Source organism: Sinohyriopsis cumingii, unplaced genomic scaffold, assembly GCF_028554795.1.
Source record: "Sinohyriopsis cumingii isolate HCF-2022 unplaced genomic scaffold, ASM2855479v2 utg000198l, whole genome shotgun sequence".
Lineage (NCBI taxonomy): Eukaryota > Metazoa > Mollusca > Bivalvia > Unionida > Unionidae > Sinohyriopsis > Sinohyriopsis cumingii.
In genome coordinates, this window is record NW_028315875.1 from 3,137,957 (window position 1) to 3,157,925 (window position 19,969).

At 35.1% G+C, this 19,969-nt stretch overlaps 1 protein-coding gene across 1 annotated transcript in view; it reads right to left on the reverse strand.

Annotated features, from left to right (window-relative positions):
* The window catches only part of LOC149774584 (polypeptide N-acetylgalactosaminyltransferase 1-like), a 105,369-nt gene that overhangs the window by 44,144 nt on the left and 41,256 nt on the right, over positions 1 to 19,969 (reverse strand). Inside the window, exons 3-7 of the mRNA XM_089945026.1 lie at positions 18,386 to 18,563; positions 12,238 to 12,438; positions 9,598 to 9,715; positions 2,222 to 2,410; positions 1,475 to 1,609 (exon numbers count right to left, since the gene is read on the reverse strand). Coding sequence (XP_089801152.1) covers positions 1,475 to 1,609; positions 2,222 to 2,410; positions 9,598 to 9,715; positions 12,238 to 12,438; positions 18,386 to 18,563 — 821 coding nt within the window. The remainder of the gene's footprint in view (positions 1 to 1,474; positions 1,610 to 2,221; positions 2,411 to 9,597; positions 9,716 to 12,237; positions 12,439 to 18,385; positions 18,564 to 19,969) is intronic.

The window sequence follows — 19,969 nt, forward strand, 5'->3', positions numbered from 1 at the left end:
CTGCCTTCTGTGTTGATAGTATATTTGGGGTTTGTATGCGTTCGCGTACGTTTGTGTGGATAATTTATTTGGGGCTTGTATTATCTCCCTTCTGTGTTGATAGTATATTTGGGGTTTTTTTTTTTTTCTCTTCCCTCTCTGTGTGTGTGTGTGTGCGTATGTCTGCGCGCGTACGTTGTGTGTGAGTGGGTGTGTATGTATTGGCCTCTGTTTGTCCCTATAAAGACTCACTTTATCCCTATCAGATACACTCTACCTACCTACCTGCAGTAGCCTGTATTCAGGTCAGCCACTTGCAACACTGTTGACATTTTTCCCCTAGTGTTCAGTACAGTGACGTCACTGACGCTGGAAATTTCGAGACTATAAATATGGACTTGGGGATTTCCATAGGTTGTAGCTATACATATGTACTAGAGTTCATAAACAGGAACGTCACTCAAGCTGAGGCTATAAAAAGATAGTGGAATTTTCCAAAGGAATAACCCACAAGTTATAGTATAAATAGATAGTGGGATTTCATATGAATTTTAGCTGATTATAGCTATAAATAGATACATGGGTGTTTATCCACGATCGTCACACAAGTTGATATTGTAAGTAGTTACTAATTTTATCCATTTTAGTCTAAACCATTGTAACTTAATTTTCGGGGATATGTTTATTTTCCTTTCAATTCTGGGACAATTTCGTCATTTTAGCGTTACTTTTAGTCACATCCATTTTGTCGTTGAACATTTCCTTGATTATAGCTATTTATAGCATCATTACAAATATGCAAATTTTTGAACACCCCAGCAAGATTTCAGGTCTTGGTAATGCTTTATATATAAATCTCACGCTTGTACTAGTGTATGTATGTCTCTGTATCTGTTGTGTTTGACCCTCTACCATCATTGTCCCTAGACAGTCCCACCATGTTCAATTCCCCTTGACGCTATACAGACTCACCATGTTCAATTTCCATATGTTAAATTCCCTAGTCCCCAGAGTGACCCAGGTATTTTTGCCCATGTTAAATTTCCATTGCCCATGTTAAAATTCCCTTGTCGCTATCCTTACCCAGGGTTTTTTGCCCATGTTAAATTTCCATTGTCGCTAATCTTACCCAGGGTGGTTAATGTTAAATTTCCATTGTCGCTAATCTTACCCAGGGGGGTGTTTTTAATGCTAATTCCCATTGTCGCTAATCTCACCCCATATACTACTTACATATGCGCCTAGGTGGTACAGAAAATAACGAGTGTTTGTCGCCTTGCCTTATATTATAACTTGTTTCTTTGGCATCAAACTCTTCTTTGACCAGTTTATATACACCAAAAAAAAGTACTCATGCATGCATGTTTGTGGATTAAATGCACATCCGCACAATACTGACTGTATGGTGAAAATTAAAATTAAGTTTACAAATGTATAGATAAAAACATATAGCACTACAAAATAAAGTTCAAAGCTCAAGTTACTGCATACTTACTGATCCCCATGCGTAAACATTTTGATTATAAACCAGAATATGCGGCCATTGATTGGCCAAGAAATGTGAAAACGGTTTGCATTGTAGTCTCTTCTTAATCTCAAATCTTTCCGAAAGGTCACCAACATCCAAATCCTAGAAAGAAAAGAAAAGTGAGTATACAAATATTTCACTTATCTCATGACCTCCTACGTATATTATATATCCAGCTGGCTGACTGACTGTCTGTCTGTTTTCTTTAGCTGGTGTTGACATTAAGAAACATCGAAACAAATTGACTGACAAAAGTATAATTCATAAGTTTTTATTTTGATCTTGCTCTAGCAGAAAAGGTGCCGAATGGTGGTGAAATATACACTCTAGCAGAAAAGGTGCCGAATGGTGGTGAAATATACACTATAGCAGAAAAGGTGCCGAATGGTGGTGAAATATACACTATAGCAGAAAAGGTGCCGAATGGTGGTGAAATATACGCTAACTCATTCACACGTAGTACAAATATAGGACATGTCCTAACCACAATTACGGTTTTATGCAACGTATTTAAAAGTGCTAAATTAGATCAGAGAGCAATATAACTTGCGTCTTACCTGCATACAACAGTATTTAACTTATATTTCTCATAATAGTCCCTTCATAAATAACCAGTAGAAAATATAAGAATATATTTCGGCCTCCAGTCAAAATTTGAGCTGTATAGTGGTTCTTAGATATCAAATTATATGACATAATAAGAATAAATTGTACCTTCATTTGCGGATAATATTCATATACAAATAGTCTGTATTCCGGTTCCATCCATAATTCTATCGCACGCTTATAATTGTACAGTAGTATGGACATTCTCTCTCCAGGAAATGGGTAGTTTTGGGGTCTTGCCACATGACCTATATGAGAACACGGAACATGGATCATGCGTCCACCACATAAGGATACCTGTAACACAAGTTTTCGTTTTTAAGATGGGCACATAAAAATCATTTACTGACAATTGCTTTAAATATTTTGCATACTCAAAATGTATCAAATCAAAGGAAAAAATGTTTTTCAGAAGGAAAGGTAATTGCAAGTTTTTACTAAACCAGAGAAATCTTTTCTTTACAAGTCTAGAGAACTGTTTTATTATCGGCACTAACTCAGTTCTCAAGTACCCAGTGACGCTTATTAGGGATTTTATTTCATCGAGCATGGCCTTTTGAATGAGTTCTTTTCGTTTTAACAGGGCAGTATTTTTAACGCATGCAATCCTTGCGATGCAAACGGCTTGACATGCTAAAGAAAGAACGATTTGAGCATACTATCCCAGCTATGGTATCGTTATCGAGCTACTCCATTGTACACGGAATACACGAGTTACAACTCAGTCAAGAATCGGTCTCGAAAATGGGGTTTCACTTTTCCTTTCATTGATATATTGTCCAAGTTCGTTTACACAAATATTCATCGTGTTAATAAATGATCTATTGACTGAAAGATAATGGTGATGATCAAATTGTAGTTAAATGTGATAAGTGTCCCCCCCCGCCATCATTAATACTAAGCTCAGAATCCACTTTAGACGGAAGAACTCTCAGTAATTATGCAGCCATTCCATTAATTCAATGCTGTATCGAAACTGATTCAAGAATTTACTGTTGTTGATTATGACTTTCAACTGCAAAGCTATTTATGTGTTTCCAACTAGAATAGAAAACAAAATGGAAAAACGTTAATGGAGAGATTTCCTTCAGATTCATCCACCTTTATGCGATGATTAGATGCATCTTAATCAATTATACGCAATCAAATCATTTTGACGAGATGATGACCATGAAAATAATATTCTACAGCAATTCTTCTTTCATACACATACAGTTTGGGGTTGACTTGTATTTTCTTTCTTTTCCAAATGTTCTTGTACCTGCTCTTATAGTATTCCTACCATAAAGTGTCTTTATGTCCCAGCTATTTTCCGATCTTGCGTAAGATGAATAATTTCTTCTCAATAAACTTAATGGTCCAATTGTAGAGATTTATGTAAAGACACATACAAACTGATATTGACAGTTCAGTTGTTCATGACTTTGCAATGGTTACCAAGAGCTGCTGTGTTTCAGGTTATGGCTGTTGTTAATGCCTTTGTATTTGGTGTTGCTACTCTCGGTATAACTATAAAACTGCTGAGTAACATGGTCACGGCTTTTTTATTGCCTTATTGCAAACTCAAGTCTGCAATTGCTGCTTCAATCAATAACAAATCACCACAATGTGACACAATAGATAAATTTATTTGCAGAGACACGTTATTATTGTTGTTGTCGTTGTTTGTATTTTCTGAAGATCTTGAAGAAATGAGGTCGATGAAAGTGATGCAAAGTTTAAAGACAAATTCGCAAATTCATCTACTTTTCATAGACAACCGCTTGCGATACTGCATTCCAAGACTCAAACATGGATGGGCTTGGATACGACGTTTTCTCTCTTAACGTGTTCTCTGAACGAGAACACTTTCGATGTTTGCACATGTGTTATTTTTCACGTTAACACAGGCATGTACAACAATCATTTTAACATTTTTTCCACTATTATCTTCTAAATTATAGACGGGAGGGGCTGGGGTGAAATGGTGGTGGTGGTGGTGGCGGCGGATAACAACCACTCAGCAGTTTTATCACTTGGCTAAGTTCGAAAAAATATCTTTTCTAAAAGTGCGTTTTTTCTATATCCTGTGCTTAACATTGTTTTCTTAGTGAATAATGTCTACGACGTTCCAAACAATAGATCAAACGCTGCTTTTTTGTTTTGGGTAACATGGTTTGGGGCTGAAATAATAGGCATATGTAATAATTGCGCTTGAAGGCCCGAAACGTCAGTATAATCTCGTAAGTTTTAACTTGGTTCATTCTTAATCTCATTTCTATAAATTTATATAGTACTAGTGTACGTTCAGGTAAAAGTAAATATAATTATTGGTTTGAATTACCGAATTAAACAATGATTTTGGGCTGTTCTAGAATTCGTCATTTACAAAGAAGAGTAGGATTTTTAATTTCGTTAATGGTGGAAACTAATTTATTTCTATCGCTATCTTGGATATTTCGGTTTAAATTTATAGGAGACTCTTTTGGCTTTGTTTTAGTTTAGGAGTTCATTGGTGACTTTAAGAGACCCCGTGACTCTTCATTTCAATATAACCTAGTAATTACGAATCTCTTCAAATTTTTGAAGTAACGTTCGTATCGTAGTCTGTTATCAATAAATTATGCCTTATGTTGCGAACACGGCAAGCCCGAATTTAAAAAATGTCTGTATGTCACATATTTTTAGCTAGGGTTTCCGGAAATGTTAAGGATGGGGGAGAGTCACACGATGATGAGCTATGGCTGTTCTGAAAAACTTACGGAAGTAGTAATAACACCCCTAGACGACTGATTTTTGACGAAATAATACTGAAAAACTTACGGAAGTAGTACTAATACCCCTAGACGACTGATTTTTGACGAAAGAATACTGAAAACTTAAGGAAATAGTACTAATACCCCTAGACGACTGATTTTTGACGAAAGAATACTGAAAACTTACGGAAGTAGTAATAATACCCCTAGACGACTGATTTTCGACGAAAGAATACTGAAAACTTAAGGAAATAGTACTAATACCCCTAGACGACTGATTTTTGACGAAATAATACTGAAAATGTTTGGAAATATTTACTTGTATATGTTTGCACAGCTTTTACGAAAATGCTTTTTAACAAGAATTAATCAAGATATATTAAGATAATGCTTGAATTACCTCAATTTTTTTCACAGGTAATTTATGAGACTTTTCGAAACGAGTGTCATTCTTTAAACAATGCATAATCAATTAAATTTGCAGTACCTATATTGTATTTCAACATATCAGTAGATCAGTTAGTTGTAGATCATGTAGAAATAATTATTTCTGTTGAAAAGAAAACTGAATCAATAAGAATGCATTTTTTAATTAACACAATTAGATTCACGTTTCACGTCTCCATCAAATTATGTAACGTTTCATTTTCAGCTGGAGACAAACGCCACATCGCCGTTTTCTTTGTACACTAGGTTAAACCATGTTGTTTGTTTTCCGTGTTGGAAAGAGACCAGGTTTAGGAAAATCAAACCTTAACTGAAATAGGTTTTATTCAACTGTTGTTTTTCTCAAATCATGTTTATGTGTAACTATATATATATATATACATGTATATATATATATATATATATATATATATATATATATATATATATATATATATATATATATATATATATATATATATATATATTTGTATTAAAATCAAAGGAGCTTTTCTTTTACGCGTACATACATGCCCATTCCATTCCATGATTAGCATCTCATCTGTATGAGATATGTGTGGTCCTCAAATAGGACTGTTCGAAAATAGTCCAAAACATTCTTGTCTTATCCCTCAACAACTATTACTGTCTGAAGCATTTCGTTTATTCAAGTTTAGCTGAAACTGGCACCGGGGTCTTTGCATGTGTTTTTTTTTTTTTTTTTTTTGTGGTTGTTGCTGTGATTTGTATAGGAAATTTTATCCGTTCCTCTTGCTTTCATATTATTCTCCAATCTTTTTAACACTGATCAGTATCTGATGTAAAACATCCATGATTTACAGATCACGCCCTGTTGCCTTTTGACAGTCGTCTTTTTTATTTATTTCTTGGGTGCTTTCTTCTTTATTTCTTGTTCTTGTATAAACCTAGTTGCTTCCTCCTTCTGACTTTGTATAAATCTCTGCAAACATCTTTTGTCGTTTTTCTTCAATTCATTTTATTCTGTTGTTGTCGTTAGAAATTCACACAATTTAAATTTAAGTGTTTATTTGGAAACAATGACGGTATGGTCATTATTGAACATAGGAATAACTGCGAGTACACCTCAGATAATAGACTTTGTTTTTATTTCAGCCATGTACTATTTGCGGCATTAAAAATTGTCAAACACATCTTGGTTGTTGATCGTATGAATGCTTCTATTGTAAACCACCTGAGTGTCATACACACTTAAAGACCTAATAATGTTTCCTTACCTTAAATATTTTCAGCATGTTTTCTGTTTTCTAATTTCATGGTGTTTGGATTTTTTAAATCATGTAATTATAAATGTTTGTTTTAGGTGTTGGCGCATGCTGTAATGCGCTTATAGCTTCAAAAGATTAGGCGCTATACAAAGTCCTCATTATTATTATTATTATTATTATTATTATTATACCCTACGACATCCCCTATACTGGATACAAAACACTCGAGTGATTGATGATCCTTGAAATGATGCTTTATTCTTCAAGTGAGGGTCACATCGCATGCATTCCCAGGCTCTGATTGGTTGATACAAACTATGCGATGTGTGAACTGAATTATGCGCACTTTGATTCGTTGAGACTAACAACGCGACAAGGTGACGCGCTACCATTCACAGCGTGTTGAAGCAAGTTTAAAACCTCTGTATGTCAACATAAAGTACAGTTTTCACCAGTCCTTGCAGAAAACAAGTACGTGTTTGAATGGGCACTTTTAGCTGGTCGTGTTTCATTTTAGGAAGATATTGGACTTCCTGAGCCAGGTAAAAGACTTTTTTCCAGAGAGAAGGCAAAGCAAGGTTTAATGCACTTTCGACAACTCCATGGGGAACTAAAGACTCGCACTGATTAAGAAAAGAGTATAAACAAGAAAAGCTGTAGTAGGTGCAACAGTTAAAGAAACAACATCAAAAACATTAACAAAAACAACAGTGCCAGAAAAAAAATGTTGCCTAAGATGGAGAACAGGAAAAGACGGATTAACAAACGTCACTTTTCATTATGATTGTGGGCTGACGTATGGAGGATCAATGGGCAATGAGGTGTGTTGATTGCGGACCTGGCTAGCTAGTTTAAAAACTCAATTCCTGATATTTTTCAAGGAAAGAAACCAGTAGTTCTCTTCGCTGTTACCCAATATTGTTTGGTGTGTATTTGTGTATATCGTTCTAGTCATTTATTTTTTCAAATACAAAACTTAAATATCAAATATCCACCTTCTGTGATCATGAGCGATTATATATGTTGATGTTTGCGCTATTAGAAATAAGGCCAAAGCAAACAATTTCTTTCTTTGCATTATTAGTTTCTTCGTAAAAGTACTGATAATGGATTATAAGTGCATTTGTGCTTCTGTGATAATATATCTTTTTTACTCTCAACTTCTTTGCAAGCGCATGACTATTGGATGGTAAACATGTTCTTTGCTGACCATAACAAGACTATACTTTTTTTCATATATGGCGTATTTAGGGGATGTTGAAAGTGGATTTGGATAGTAAACGTTTGTGTTAGTGACACTTACATTACTGGCCGTTCCCTCATCTCCTCTTCTCATAAACACTTCACGTTTTGTCGCTCATATTTGTGATTATTTAGTGTTTTAGTAGTCATTACGTATCCCCTACTTTTCATCATCTATTTTGTTTGTAAGGGTCGGTGATGAGTGATAAATGAATGTGTTAACGGCCATCGTATCACTTATCATTCCCATTTCTTAAGGGTATTTTTTGGACGGAGAAACGTAGTTTTTGGATTGTAATTATGTCTGTTTGGGACCATCACATAACTTTCCATTCTATTTCGCGTTATGTTTGTAAGGTGAGGTCTTGGATGGTAAGAGCTGGTGGTTTTGGGTGGTATCCATGTAGGATAAATGATAAAGGCGATTTTTAATGACGACCATTTAAGAAACCTAAAGATACAATTATTAAAGACAACGATTTAGAAAGCTAAATTTAATTATGTATTACAATTTTGTGGCGTTCGAAAACACAAATAGTTGATAATTTAACAGATATAGAAAATATCATTCAAGAACAAATGAATAAAGCTCAGTAAACTTTTGAGAAATATTAATATTAGGTGAAAGGTTAGACCAACTGTTCAAACGAAAAGGTGTAACAATGTATACTGTTTCTGCAGCTGTTAGTATGTTATCAACAAATATTTGCCTACCATGGCAGAGTTTTAGCATTTATATGTCAAACAGCATTTACGGTTAAAATACTTCCATCTCACTACATTTATTTGCTATGTTTTGGCCTGGATTTTAAGAAAAAAATATCTGCATTAAATAACGTCGCTTGACATAGGGATGACTGTTGCTTGTTAGATCTTTAACCTGAAATTGTTGATATTCATAGGATTTTAAAATAATGAAATTGGAGCAACTCACGCATACTTACCCTATCTACTTTGGTGCTCTGGCAGCTGATCAAGGAACTGCGCTCATGAATATTAACGACCTTTGAGTCAAGCGTTGATGTTAATACATTTTTGCAGGTTAGTGAGTAAAGATTTTAACATAAAGTCATCAGTTAGTCATAAACATGTGATGACTGACCACTAGGCCAGAGTTGTGTTGTTAAAACAACTACTTAAGGAGTTAGTGATTTAGATTTTCTTTATTATAAATTTGAGTGGCGGACAGGCTAAATCCAAGTAGGATATGTTAAATGAGTTATGTCTGGTCTAGGTATTTTTAATTAAAATTAAAAATGGAGGATGGTCACAAGCTAGTTGAAAACCGGTTTAAAGAGGAAAACTGATGAACCAGTTTAAACTATATAGAACTAATTAGAACATTACTTTAGCTACTTTTGTACGATGTTTCTATTTTCATCTATTTACTTCATTTACTGACATACTGATATGCATAATTGAAGGTTTTGTGAGAAATAAATATATTGAATCCTGAATCTACACTCAATCTCTACGACAGTTCCAACAAAAATCTAAAGTTTAAATGGTATTCAAATATTTTAAATGCACTGGCAACGCATTTACCATGTGCAGTTATCAAACTCAAGAGATAACACCGTTTATCAGTTATTTAGAGCGTTTATAAATTTCTCAGAATGTTTTCGTAAGAAAACTTTGTTCTAAGAATTATTCAGAAATTCAAGACCCAGCCTATTCAGATTTCCCCCCTTCCGCAACATTTGTGGAAATTGCTTAACTGAGGAACAAAACTTGCATTCGTAAAATCACGATGAATGTATGGCAGTAGCTAGTAGCACCTCGTCCACAACGTGTAGATAAAACCTTGACCCATTTTAATCCAGGTGCAACTTACTCTCCAAGACAGCTCCAAGTTTTCTCCTCCCCACACTTTCATACTCTCGTCATAAGTGCCGATTTCCCGGAAGTAGCTGCTGTCAATGGCGTACGCAGCCCCAACCATTACGGTGCCTCTGAAACAAACCTCTAATGGGACGTAATACGCCGTCTTGTGACATTTTCCTTGCAATCATCTTCAGCATACAATTATGGAACTATTACACATAACATACTGCAGCGATCATTTGCATCCAATCCGATTAAAAACGAGATAGCCGATATAAAGGGTATCTGACACACACGGATAAACGTTTATTTTCTGGTGACCTTTGAAATCCCCGGTCCACTTACGTTTAGTAACCTATCTTATTGTATGCTCATTTTTGTCTGCGTTAACTTTACATTGTCAGAATTGTGCAACATTTTACGATATTCAACACCTTCATATTGCACTCACGTGCACGACGCGTGTGCCCAATAGTGTGTTAGGTACTACTTTTTAAACAAATCATGTGCACTCATGTTGTAGACGCCTTACGTTTTGGTTGATTCAGTTTGTTTCTGAATGAACTAAAGCAGATGTTTCGTGGAGTGCCACATGCCAGCTGCTTTGCAATATTCCGCATTAACTGTTTTGATTCAATGTTACGGATTTAAGCTAGCGATAGACGCCAGACAGGTAAAAATAATTTGCTGCGTCCCTACAAATAACATGCAAGTGATAAGAATGGCAAAAAAATGTACTTCCAGTTTTACATCCTGAATTTCCTCAAAATGTACATTCTTAGTTCAGCGAATCCGAATTACATGAGCCATGTCATGGGTGTTAAAGCTTGATTACACATTTCGAAATTGAATTTTTAAAATAAGTGCAATTACATCCTCCTTACCGCACTCAAAATGAACTAAACATTATATTCCAAAGCGTCCTTTTGATGATTACAATTCAAAGACTTCATATTTTCCCCCCACATTACGATTCCAAACATTCATTGACAGAACAGAAACACACTTGCAGATGTCAACACCCTGCTCCATCGCTACTGAATTGAGATGTGCTTCATGTAGAATTGACACAGATAAGGCCAGTCATTATCACGACATTTAGTAGAACCGACAAAAATACCAAAATCTATTAATTCCAGACTAAACGGAAAATTTGTTGCAATGCGCATACATTCACAATATGACTTTAAATTTCAATTTTAAGTAGACCAAAACGCCATTTTCTTTCGAAAGTTATGTCTAGCACGCGACGAAGTTCAAATTTTTCTTGGCGGAGTTACGTGCGCATTAGTAATTTTCTTGTTATGTACTGATGAGTCTCCGCTTGTGTATTTAGTTTCGAATACAGCATAAATTCAGTTACTTTGTTTCTTGTAGTGTAATTTTGTTTATATAATTAAGCCTTAGGTGGAAGAAGAAAATGAGCATATAATAAAAAGGTTACTGCGCTTGTATGAGACAATATGAACGAGTCTTGTCTGTTGGATATACTGCACTCCCAAGGTCGTGCAGTATGTCCATCCGAAAAACTCGTTCATAATTTCCTAGTGTTGCGTTTGGCTTCAGAAGAGTTCTCGTTAGTAATCATATATCCCTAATTTTGTTTTTTGCTCTTAGAAATTAAAAAGCTGTGAGTTTTATGGTATGCAACACACAGTACAATCTGGAAATATATCATGGTTAAATGTTATGTAAATGTAATTCAAAACTATACCATCCAGAAAAATAAACACAGTAACTAGTTAACATTTGATCGGTACCACTGAAACTGACAGCAAAGACTCTTCTTCCCTTCCTTCGTTTAATCATGGTGTTTTCTGGATAAAATGTAACTAATCGTTGTGTTTTCCTGGGAAAATGTAATTATATTATGTTAAGCAGTTGAATAATTACAAAAGCACACAGAAATACGTATCACGTCAATGGGTGAAAAGGTTACGCATTCCATCACCATAGTTTTGATCAACGTGTCAATGGTAAACAGCTCAGACACGAGTCAGACATGAATATTATAAAGTGTAGCTAAGCTGTGTGTCGCCTGCTATCCTGTATCAGGATAAACATCACGATAGTCACATACAACACGATATTCACATACAGCACGATATTCACATACAACACGATATTCCCATACAACACGATATTCACATACAACACGATACGAGATGTATCAAATAGTCAAATTGTACTATCACTTTGGTCGTCATTTTTCAACAACTCGAACTATCTCTCTCTCTATTTGTTTTCCAAATTATTACATAAACAAATGGTTCAGATGATATGTTTTTGTTGGTTCTTAAATTCCTAGTTTTAATTTAAAATGTATTATTTCCATAAATGTAGGGAAATAAAAGCAATAGAGAGTGCGTTTTCTGTCTCATTAGCTTATTTTTCCAGAGTTTTAAAACCAACATTTTCTATAGTGTTTGTAAATATAGCTTGCTAACGTTAAACGTCGATTAGAAAAGAATCACACTAACGATTACTAATAGAAGCAATAACGGCAGCAGAGGCATAATTGTCGCTTTTGTTTTAATTAATGCATTTATAATATTTTCCAGTGTAAACTACAACACGCTTGGGTACTCTATAACTGATAGTTACAAGAAGCATGATTTAGAACAATCACAGACTGATTCATAATACTTACGGACGGATATCTTCCGGCTTGTCTCCAATTTCGTCTTTTCTGAAGGTTGTTTCAAAGAACGTGAGACTCCAGTCAAAACCATATTTAGGCATATGGTTCTTGTAGAAAGTATACTGAAAGGAGTCCCTCTGAATGTAGTCTAAAACTGCCATGGCAACGCTCTTCCGGTTTTTATTTATTTCCGTAAGTAGAGGTTGCAACCTGGACCAAAAGCGCAGGGTTTTGTATTAGAAATTATTTGATAATTTGCTAACGAAATATTAAGATTTAGTTGTGAATTATAATTTTGGTACCAATCTTATATGTATCTCTTAGATATTAAATCGATATAAACAGATTTTCACTTTAGCATGTAAAGTCTAAACAAAGCCGCTACCGTCCACCCACTTGAATCATCAGGAATGGAAGTAAACATTAATGTCGGAGTACATATGTAAGATACAATCTATTTTAACGTATTTGGAGTACTCGCGTTGGTCTATGGTCGGTATGATGACATTCATGGAGGTCTATGGTCGGTATGATTACATTCATGTAGGTATATTGCGGGTATGATTACATTGCTGTAGGTATATGGTCGGTATGATGACATTGATATAGGTCTATGGTCGGTATGATTACACTGATGCAGGTCTATGGTCGGTATGATTACACTGATGCTGGTCTATGGTCGGTATGATTACATTGATGTAGGTCTATGGTCGGTATGATTACATTGATGTTGGTCTATTGCCAGTATACATTGATGCAGGTCTATTGCCGGTATGATTACATTGCTGTAGATCTATGGGCGGTATGATTACATTTCTGTAGGTCTATGGGCGGCATGATTACATTGATGTAGGTCAATGGTCGGTATGATTACATTGATGTAGGTCTATGGGCGGTATGATTACATTGCTGTAGGTCAATGGGCGGTATGATTACATTGCTGTAGGTCAATGGGCGGTATGATTGCATTGCTGTAGGTCAATGGGCGGTATGATTACATTGATGCAGGTCTATGGTCGGTATGATTACATTGCTGTAGGTCAATGAGTGGTATGATTACATTGATGTAGGTCTATGATTGGTATGATTACACTGATGTAGGTCAATGGGCCGTATGATGACATTGCTGTAGGTCTATGGTCGGTATTATTACATTGCTGTAGGTCTATGGTCGGTATGATGACATTGATGTAGGTATATGGTCGGTATGATTACATTGATATAGGTCTATGGTCGGTATGATTACACTGATGTAGGTCTATGGTCGGTATGATTACATTGATGCTGGTCTATGGTCGGTATGATTACATTGATGTAGGTCTATGGTCGGTATGATTACATTGATGTAGGTCTATGGGCGGTATGATTACATTGATGTAAATCTATTGCCGGTATGATTACATTGCTGTAGGTCTATGACTGGTATGATTACATTGATGTAAGTCTATGGTGGTTTTGATTACATTGCTGTAGGTCTATGATTGGTATGATTACATTGATGTAAGTCTATGGTGATTTTGATTACATTGCTGTAGGTGTATGATCGGTATGATTACATTGATGAAGGTCTATGTTCGGTATGGTTACACTGATGTTGGTTCATCACGCACAGGATGAAACAATCTATGCAAAACATTGACCTATATGTAGTATAATATATAGTTGTGGTAATAATAAACAAGCTCAATCAGGCCGAAAGTAATTAGGTTCAGTTGAGATCTAAGTCCAAGTCAGATGTAACATCGTAAATGTGTCCATGTAAATCGTATGGCCCCAAAATTCCGTTTTTTACCGTTAAAACAAAACGTAACAACATGCAAATAATTTGTCGAGAAATTCGTCTTGTCAGTTATTGATTATATTTCCGAGTCATATGCAGACAACATATTTTATTAATTAATTTATGATATTACAATATGTCTTTCGAATTTAAATATTTTAATAAATCGAAAACCTTCAAGAAGACTTGAGACAATAATTCTTGTGCAAAGGTAAAAACGGCTATTTTTATTGAAACCCGTTTCATTTAATGGAACATGTTTCGAGTCTCAAAACGCTGGTGAACGTCATTTATATTTAGTATACTGAAAATGTTTAAGATATAGGGTATCCGTTACCAGTCTATGTTTAATGGAACATGTTTCGAGTCTCAAAACGCTGGTGAACGTCATTTATATTTAGTATGCTGAAAATGTTTAAGATATAGGGTATCCGTTACCAGTCTATGTTTAATGGAACATGTTTCGAGTCTCAAAACGCTGGTGTACGTCATTTTTATTTAGTATGCTGAAAATGTTTAAGATATAGGGTATCCGTTACCAGTCTATGTTTAATGGAACATGTTTCGAGTCTCAAAACGCTGGTGAACGTCATTTATATTTAGTATACTGAAAATGTTTAAGATATAGGGTATCCGTTACCAGTCTATGTTTAATGGAACATGTTTCGAGTCTCAAAACGCTGGTGAACGTTATTTATATTTAGTATACTGAAAATGTTTAAGATATAGGGTATCCGTTACCAGTCTATGTTTAATGGAACATGTTTCGAGTCTCAAAACGCTGGTGAACGTCATTTATATATAGTATGCTGAAAATGTTTAAGATATAGGGTATCCGTTACCAGTCTATGTTTAATGGAACATGTTTCGAGTCTCAAAACGCTGGTGAACGTCATTTATATTTAGTATGCTGAAAATGTTTAAGATATAGGGTATCCGTTACCAGTCTATGTTTAATGGAACATGTTTCGAGTCTCAAAACGCTGGTGAACGTCATTTATATTTAGTATGCTGAAAATGTTTAAGATATAGGGTATCCGTTACCAGTCTATGTTTAATGGAACATGTTTCGAGTCTCAAAACGCTGGTGAACGTCATTTATATTTAGTATACTGAAAATGTTTAAGATATAGGGTATCCGTTACCAGTCTATGTTTAATGGAACATGTTTCGAGTCTCAAAACGCTGGTGAACGTCATTTATATTTAGTATGCTGAAAATGTTTAAGATATAGGGTATCCGTTACCAGTCTATGTTTAATGGAACATGTTTCGAGTCTCAAAACGCTGGTGAACGTCATTTATATTTAGTATGCTGAAAATGTTTAAGATATAGGGTATCCGTTACCAGTCTATGTTTAATGGAACATGTTTCGAGTCTCAAAACGCTGGTGAACGTCATTTATATTTAGTATACTGAAAATGTTTAAGATATAGGGTATCCGTTACCAGTCTATGTTTAATGGAACATGTTTCGAGTCTCAAAACGCTGGTGAACGTCATTTATATTTAGTATGCTGAAAATGTTTAAGATATAGGGTATCCGTTACCAGTCTATGTTTAATGGAACATGTTTCGAGTCTCAAAACGCTGGTGAACGTCATTTATATTTAGTATGCTGAAAATGTTTAAGATATAGGGTATCCGTTACCAGTCTATGTTTAATGGAACATGTTTCGAGTCTCAAAACGCTGGTGAACGTCATTTATATTTAGTATACTGAAAATGTTTAAGATATAGGGTATCCGTTACCAGTCTATGTTTAATGGAACATGTTTCGAGTCTCAAAACGCTGGTGAACGTCATTTATATTTAGTATACTGAAAATGTTTAAGATATAGGGTATCCGTTACCAGTCTATGTTTAATGGAACATGTTTCGAGTCTCAAAACGCTGGTGAACGTCATTTATATTTAGCATACTGAAAATGTTTAAGATATAGGGTATCCGTTACCAGTCTATGTTTAATGGAACATGTTTCGAGTCTCAAAACGCTGGTGAACGTCATTTATATTTAGTATGCTGAAAATGTTTAAGATATAGGGTATCCGTTACCAGTCTATGTTTAATGGAACATGTTTCGAGTCTCAAAACGCTGGTGAACGTCATTTATATTTAGTATGCTGAAAATGTTTAAGATATAGGGTATCCGTTACCAGTCTATGTTTAATGGAACATGTTTCGAGTCTCAAAACGCTGGTGAACGTCATTTATATTTAGTATACTGAAAATGTTTAAGATATAGGGTATCCGTTACCAGTGTATGTTTAATGGAACATGTTTCGAGTCTCAAAACGCTGGTGAACGTCATTTATATTTAGTATGCTGAAAATGTTTAAGATATAGGGTATCCGTTACCAGTCTATGTTTAATGGAACATGTTTAGAGTCTCAAAACGCTGGTGAACGACATTTATATTTAGTATGCTGAAAATGTTTAAGATATAGGGTATCCGTTACCAGTCTATGTTTAATGGAACATGTTTCGAGTCTCAAAACGCTGGTGAACGTCATTTATATTTAGTATGCTGAAAATGTTTAAGATATAGGGTATCCGTTACCAGTCTATGTTTAATGGAACATGTTTCGAGTCTCAAAACGCTGGTGAACGTCATTTTTATTTAGTATGCTGAAAATGTTTAAGATATAGGGTATCCGTTACCAGTCTATGTTTAATGGAACATGTTTCGAGTCTCAAAACGCTGGTGAACGTCATTTATATTTAGTATACTGAAAATGTTTAAGATATAGGGTATCCGTTACCAGTCTATGTTTAATGGAACATGTTTCGAGTCTCAAAACGCTGGTGAACGTCATTTATATTTAGTATACTGAAAATGTTTAAGATATAGGGTATCCGTTACCAGTCTATGTTTAATGGAACATGTTTCGAGTCTCAAAACGCTGGTGAACGTCATTTATATTTAGTATACTGAGAATGTTTAAGATATAGGGTATCCGTTACCAGTCTATGTTTAATGGAACATGTTTCGAGTCTCAAAACGCTGGTGAACGTCATTTTTATTTAGTATACTGAAAATGTTTAAGATATAGGGTATCCGTTACCAGTCTATGTTTAATGGAACATGTTTCGAGTCTCAAAACGCTGGTGAACGTTCTTTATATTTAGTATACTGAAAATGTTTAAGATATAGGGTATCCGTTACCAGTCTATGTTTAATGGAACATGTTTCGAGTCTCAAAACGCTGGTGAACGTCATTTATATTTAGTATGCTGAAAATGTTTAAGATATAGGGTATCCGTTACCAGTGTATGTTTAATGGAACATGTTTCGAGTCTCAAAACGCTGGTGAACGTCATTTATATTTAGTATGCTGAAAATGTTTAAGATATAGGGTATCCGTTACCAGTCTATGTTTAATGGAACATGTTTCGAGTCTCAAAACGCTGGTGAACGTCATTTATATTTAGTATGCTGAAAATGTTTAAGATATAGGGTATCCGTTACCAGTCTATGTTTAATGGAACATGTTTCGAGTCTCAAAACGCTGGTGAACGTCATTTATATTTAGTATACTGAAAATGTTTAAGATATAGGGTATCCGTTACCAGTCTATGTTTAATGGAATATGTTTCGAGTCTCAAAACGCTGGTGAACGTCATTTTTATTTAGTATACTGAAAATGTTTAAGATATAGGGTATCCGTTACCAGTCTATGTTTAATGGAACATGTTTCGAGTCTCAAAACGCTGGTGAACGTTCTTTATATTTAGTATACTGAAAATGTTTAAGATATAGGGTATCCGTTACCAGTCTATGTTTAATGGAACATGTTTCGAGTCTCAAAACGCTGGTGAACGTCATTTATATTTAGTATGCTGAAAATGTTTAAGATATAGGGTATCCGTTACCAGTCTATGTTTAATGGAACATGTTTCGAGTCTCAAATCGCTGGTGAACGTCATTTATATTTAGTATGCTGAAAATGTTTAAGATATAGGGTATCCGTTACCAGTCTATGTTTAATGGAACATGTTTCGAGTCTCAAAACGCTGGTGAACGTCATTTATATTTAGTATGCTGAAAATGTTTAAGATATAGGGTATCCGTTACCAGTCTATGTTTAATGGAACATGTTTCGAGTCTCAAAACGCTGGTGAACGTCATTTATATTTAGTATGCTGAAAATGTTTAAGATATAGGGTATCCGTTACCAGTCTATGTTTAATGGAACATGTTTCGAGTCTCAAAACGCTGGTGAACGTCATTTATATTTAGCATGCTGAAAATGTTTAAGATATAGGGTATCCGTTACCAGTCTATGTTTAATGGAACATGTTTCGAGTCTCAAAACGCTGGTGAACGTCATTTATATTTAGTACGCTGAAAATGTTTAAGATATAGGGTATCCGTTACCAGTCTATGTTTACTTCCATGTGGCTGTCAAAGAAGACGACGATCTTTCCAGTTGAAATTTTCCAACCTTCCACACGGGCTTTTATTAGTCCAAGCCGTTGCGGAAGTCGAAGTATTCGAATCAGGCCGTCTGGAAAGTGAATCATCAGATAGTCCTCTAGGTCTCTGTGCAGTTCCTCTATATAAAAAAATACTAACAGTGAACTTTGATCTTGGAAAAATAATTAAAACATCATCCGTGCCACCAACATAAAGACGTTTTCTCCTAATTTACTCATATAGACTTGGTTTTTAGTAGTATTACCGTTTTCCTTTGATTATACGTTGGAGAAAATGCAATGCTTTTAAGCGTCTGTAAATGATTCCTGGTAATTTAAAGAGCCTTGACGTTTCATACACAATTTATGACACTAAAAACTTGTATCTGTTCTCTTCTGGCTCTATTCTTTCTTGCTACTTGTTGTATGTGTTTGTGATTTAACATTATTTTCATTGTTTCGTTTTCACTAGTTCTGGTTTCTATAGAATATGCGATAAAACATATACGGTCAGACTACCTTCTCTGTTTTTAAGAAGGAAGCAAATGACACAGATTTGGTTTAAATGTAATAATTCGTGAAGTTCTTATACATTTATGAAACTATTAACTTTTACTGCAGTTTTTATCACAGGTCTTCTGTAGAGGCTTCACCGTGGTAAAATAATTAAATGAATCTTTTTAACACACTACATAGGTACACTCACACTATACAAGCGTACAATAAAAGTAGTGAAGGGGGGCACGTTACGTACAATGGGAATTAGCATTACAGACCCCCCTGGGTTAGATTACGTACAATGGAAATTTAACATGGCGAAAAATCGTGGGTCAGATTACGTACAAGGGGAATTAACATGGCGATAAATCGTGGGTCACTCTACGTACAAGGGGAATTTAACATGGGGAATAGAGTTTGGGCTTGTTTAGGGACAAGGGGAATGGAACATGGGATTTTTTTCTTTTTTTTAAAAAAAAATTTTTAAAAAAGGGGTAGGCAATGGAAAGACTATCTCTTTTCTAGAAATATGGCTGGCCCTGAAAAGGGCCTTTGGGTTTTCTTCTTCTTCTTCTTCTAATTTCTTCTTTTCCTCCACCAAGTTCTTATTTTATCTCCTACACTCTTCTTCTCTTTCTTTTTTTTCTTCTCCTCCTCTTCTTTCTTCTTCTCTTCCTCCTCTTCTTTCTTCTTCTTTTCATTTTCTTCTTCTTTTTCAATTTTTTCGTTCCAATTGCGTATTCTTATTCTTTCCTCTTCATCCTCCTTCTCCTCCTTGATCTCTTTCATGACACCACTAATCTTGTCCTTTGCTTTCCTTAAGTTATTAATTTCCATCTTCACACGATGGGGACTATAGGAATAATGGTCTTCAACCAGTCTTAATAGCATCTGTTCCATTATTCCTAAGTTGTCTAAAACCTCTTGCAAGGTTTGCATCTTGTCCATTTGGTTACAAGCCATCTTCTTTGTAGAATGGTTCCAACGAAGAACGTGGTGGGTTCTTATACTGAAAGCGCGGACGTGATGGAAAACATCCCCCTAAAAA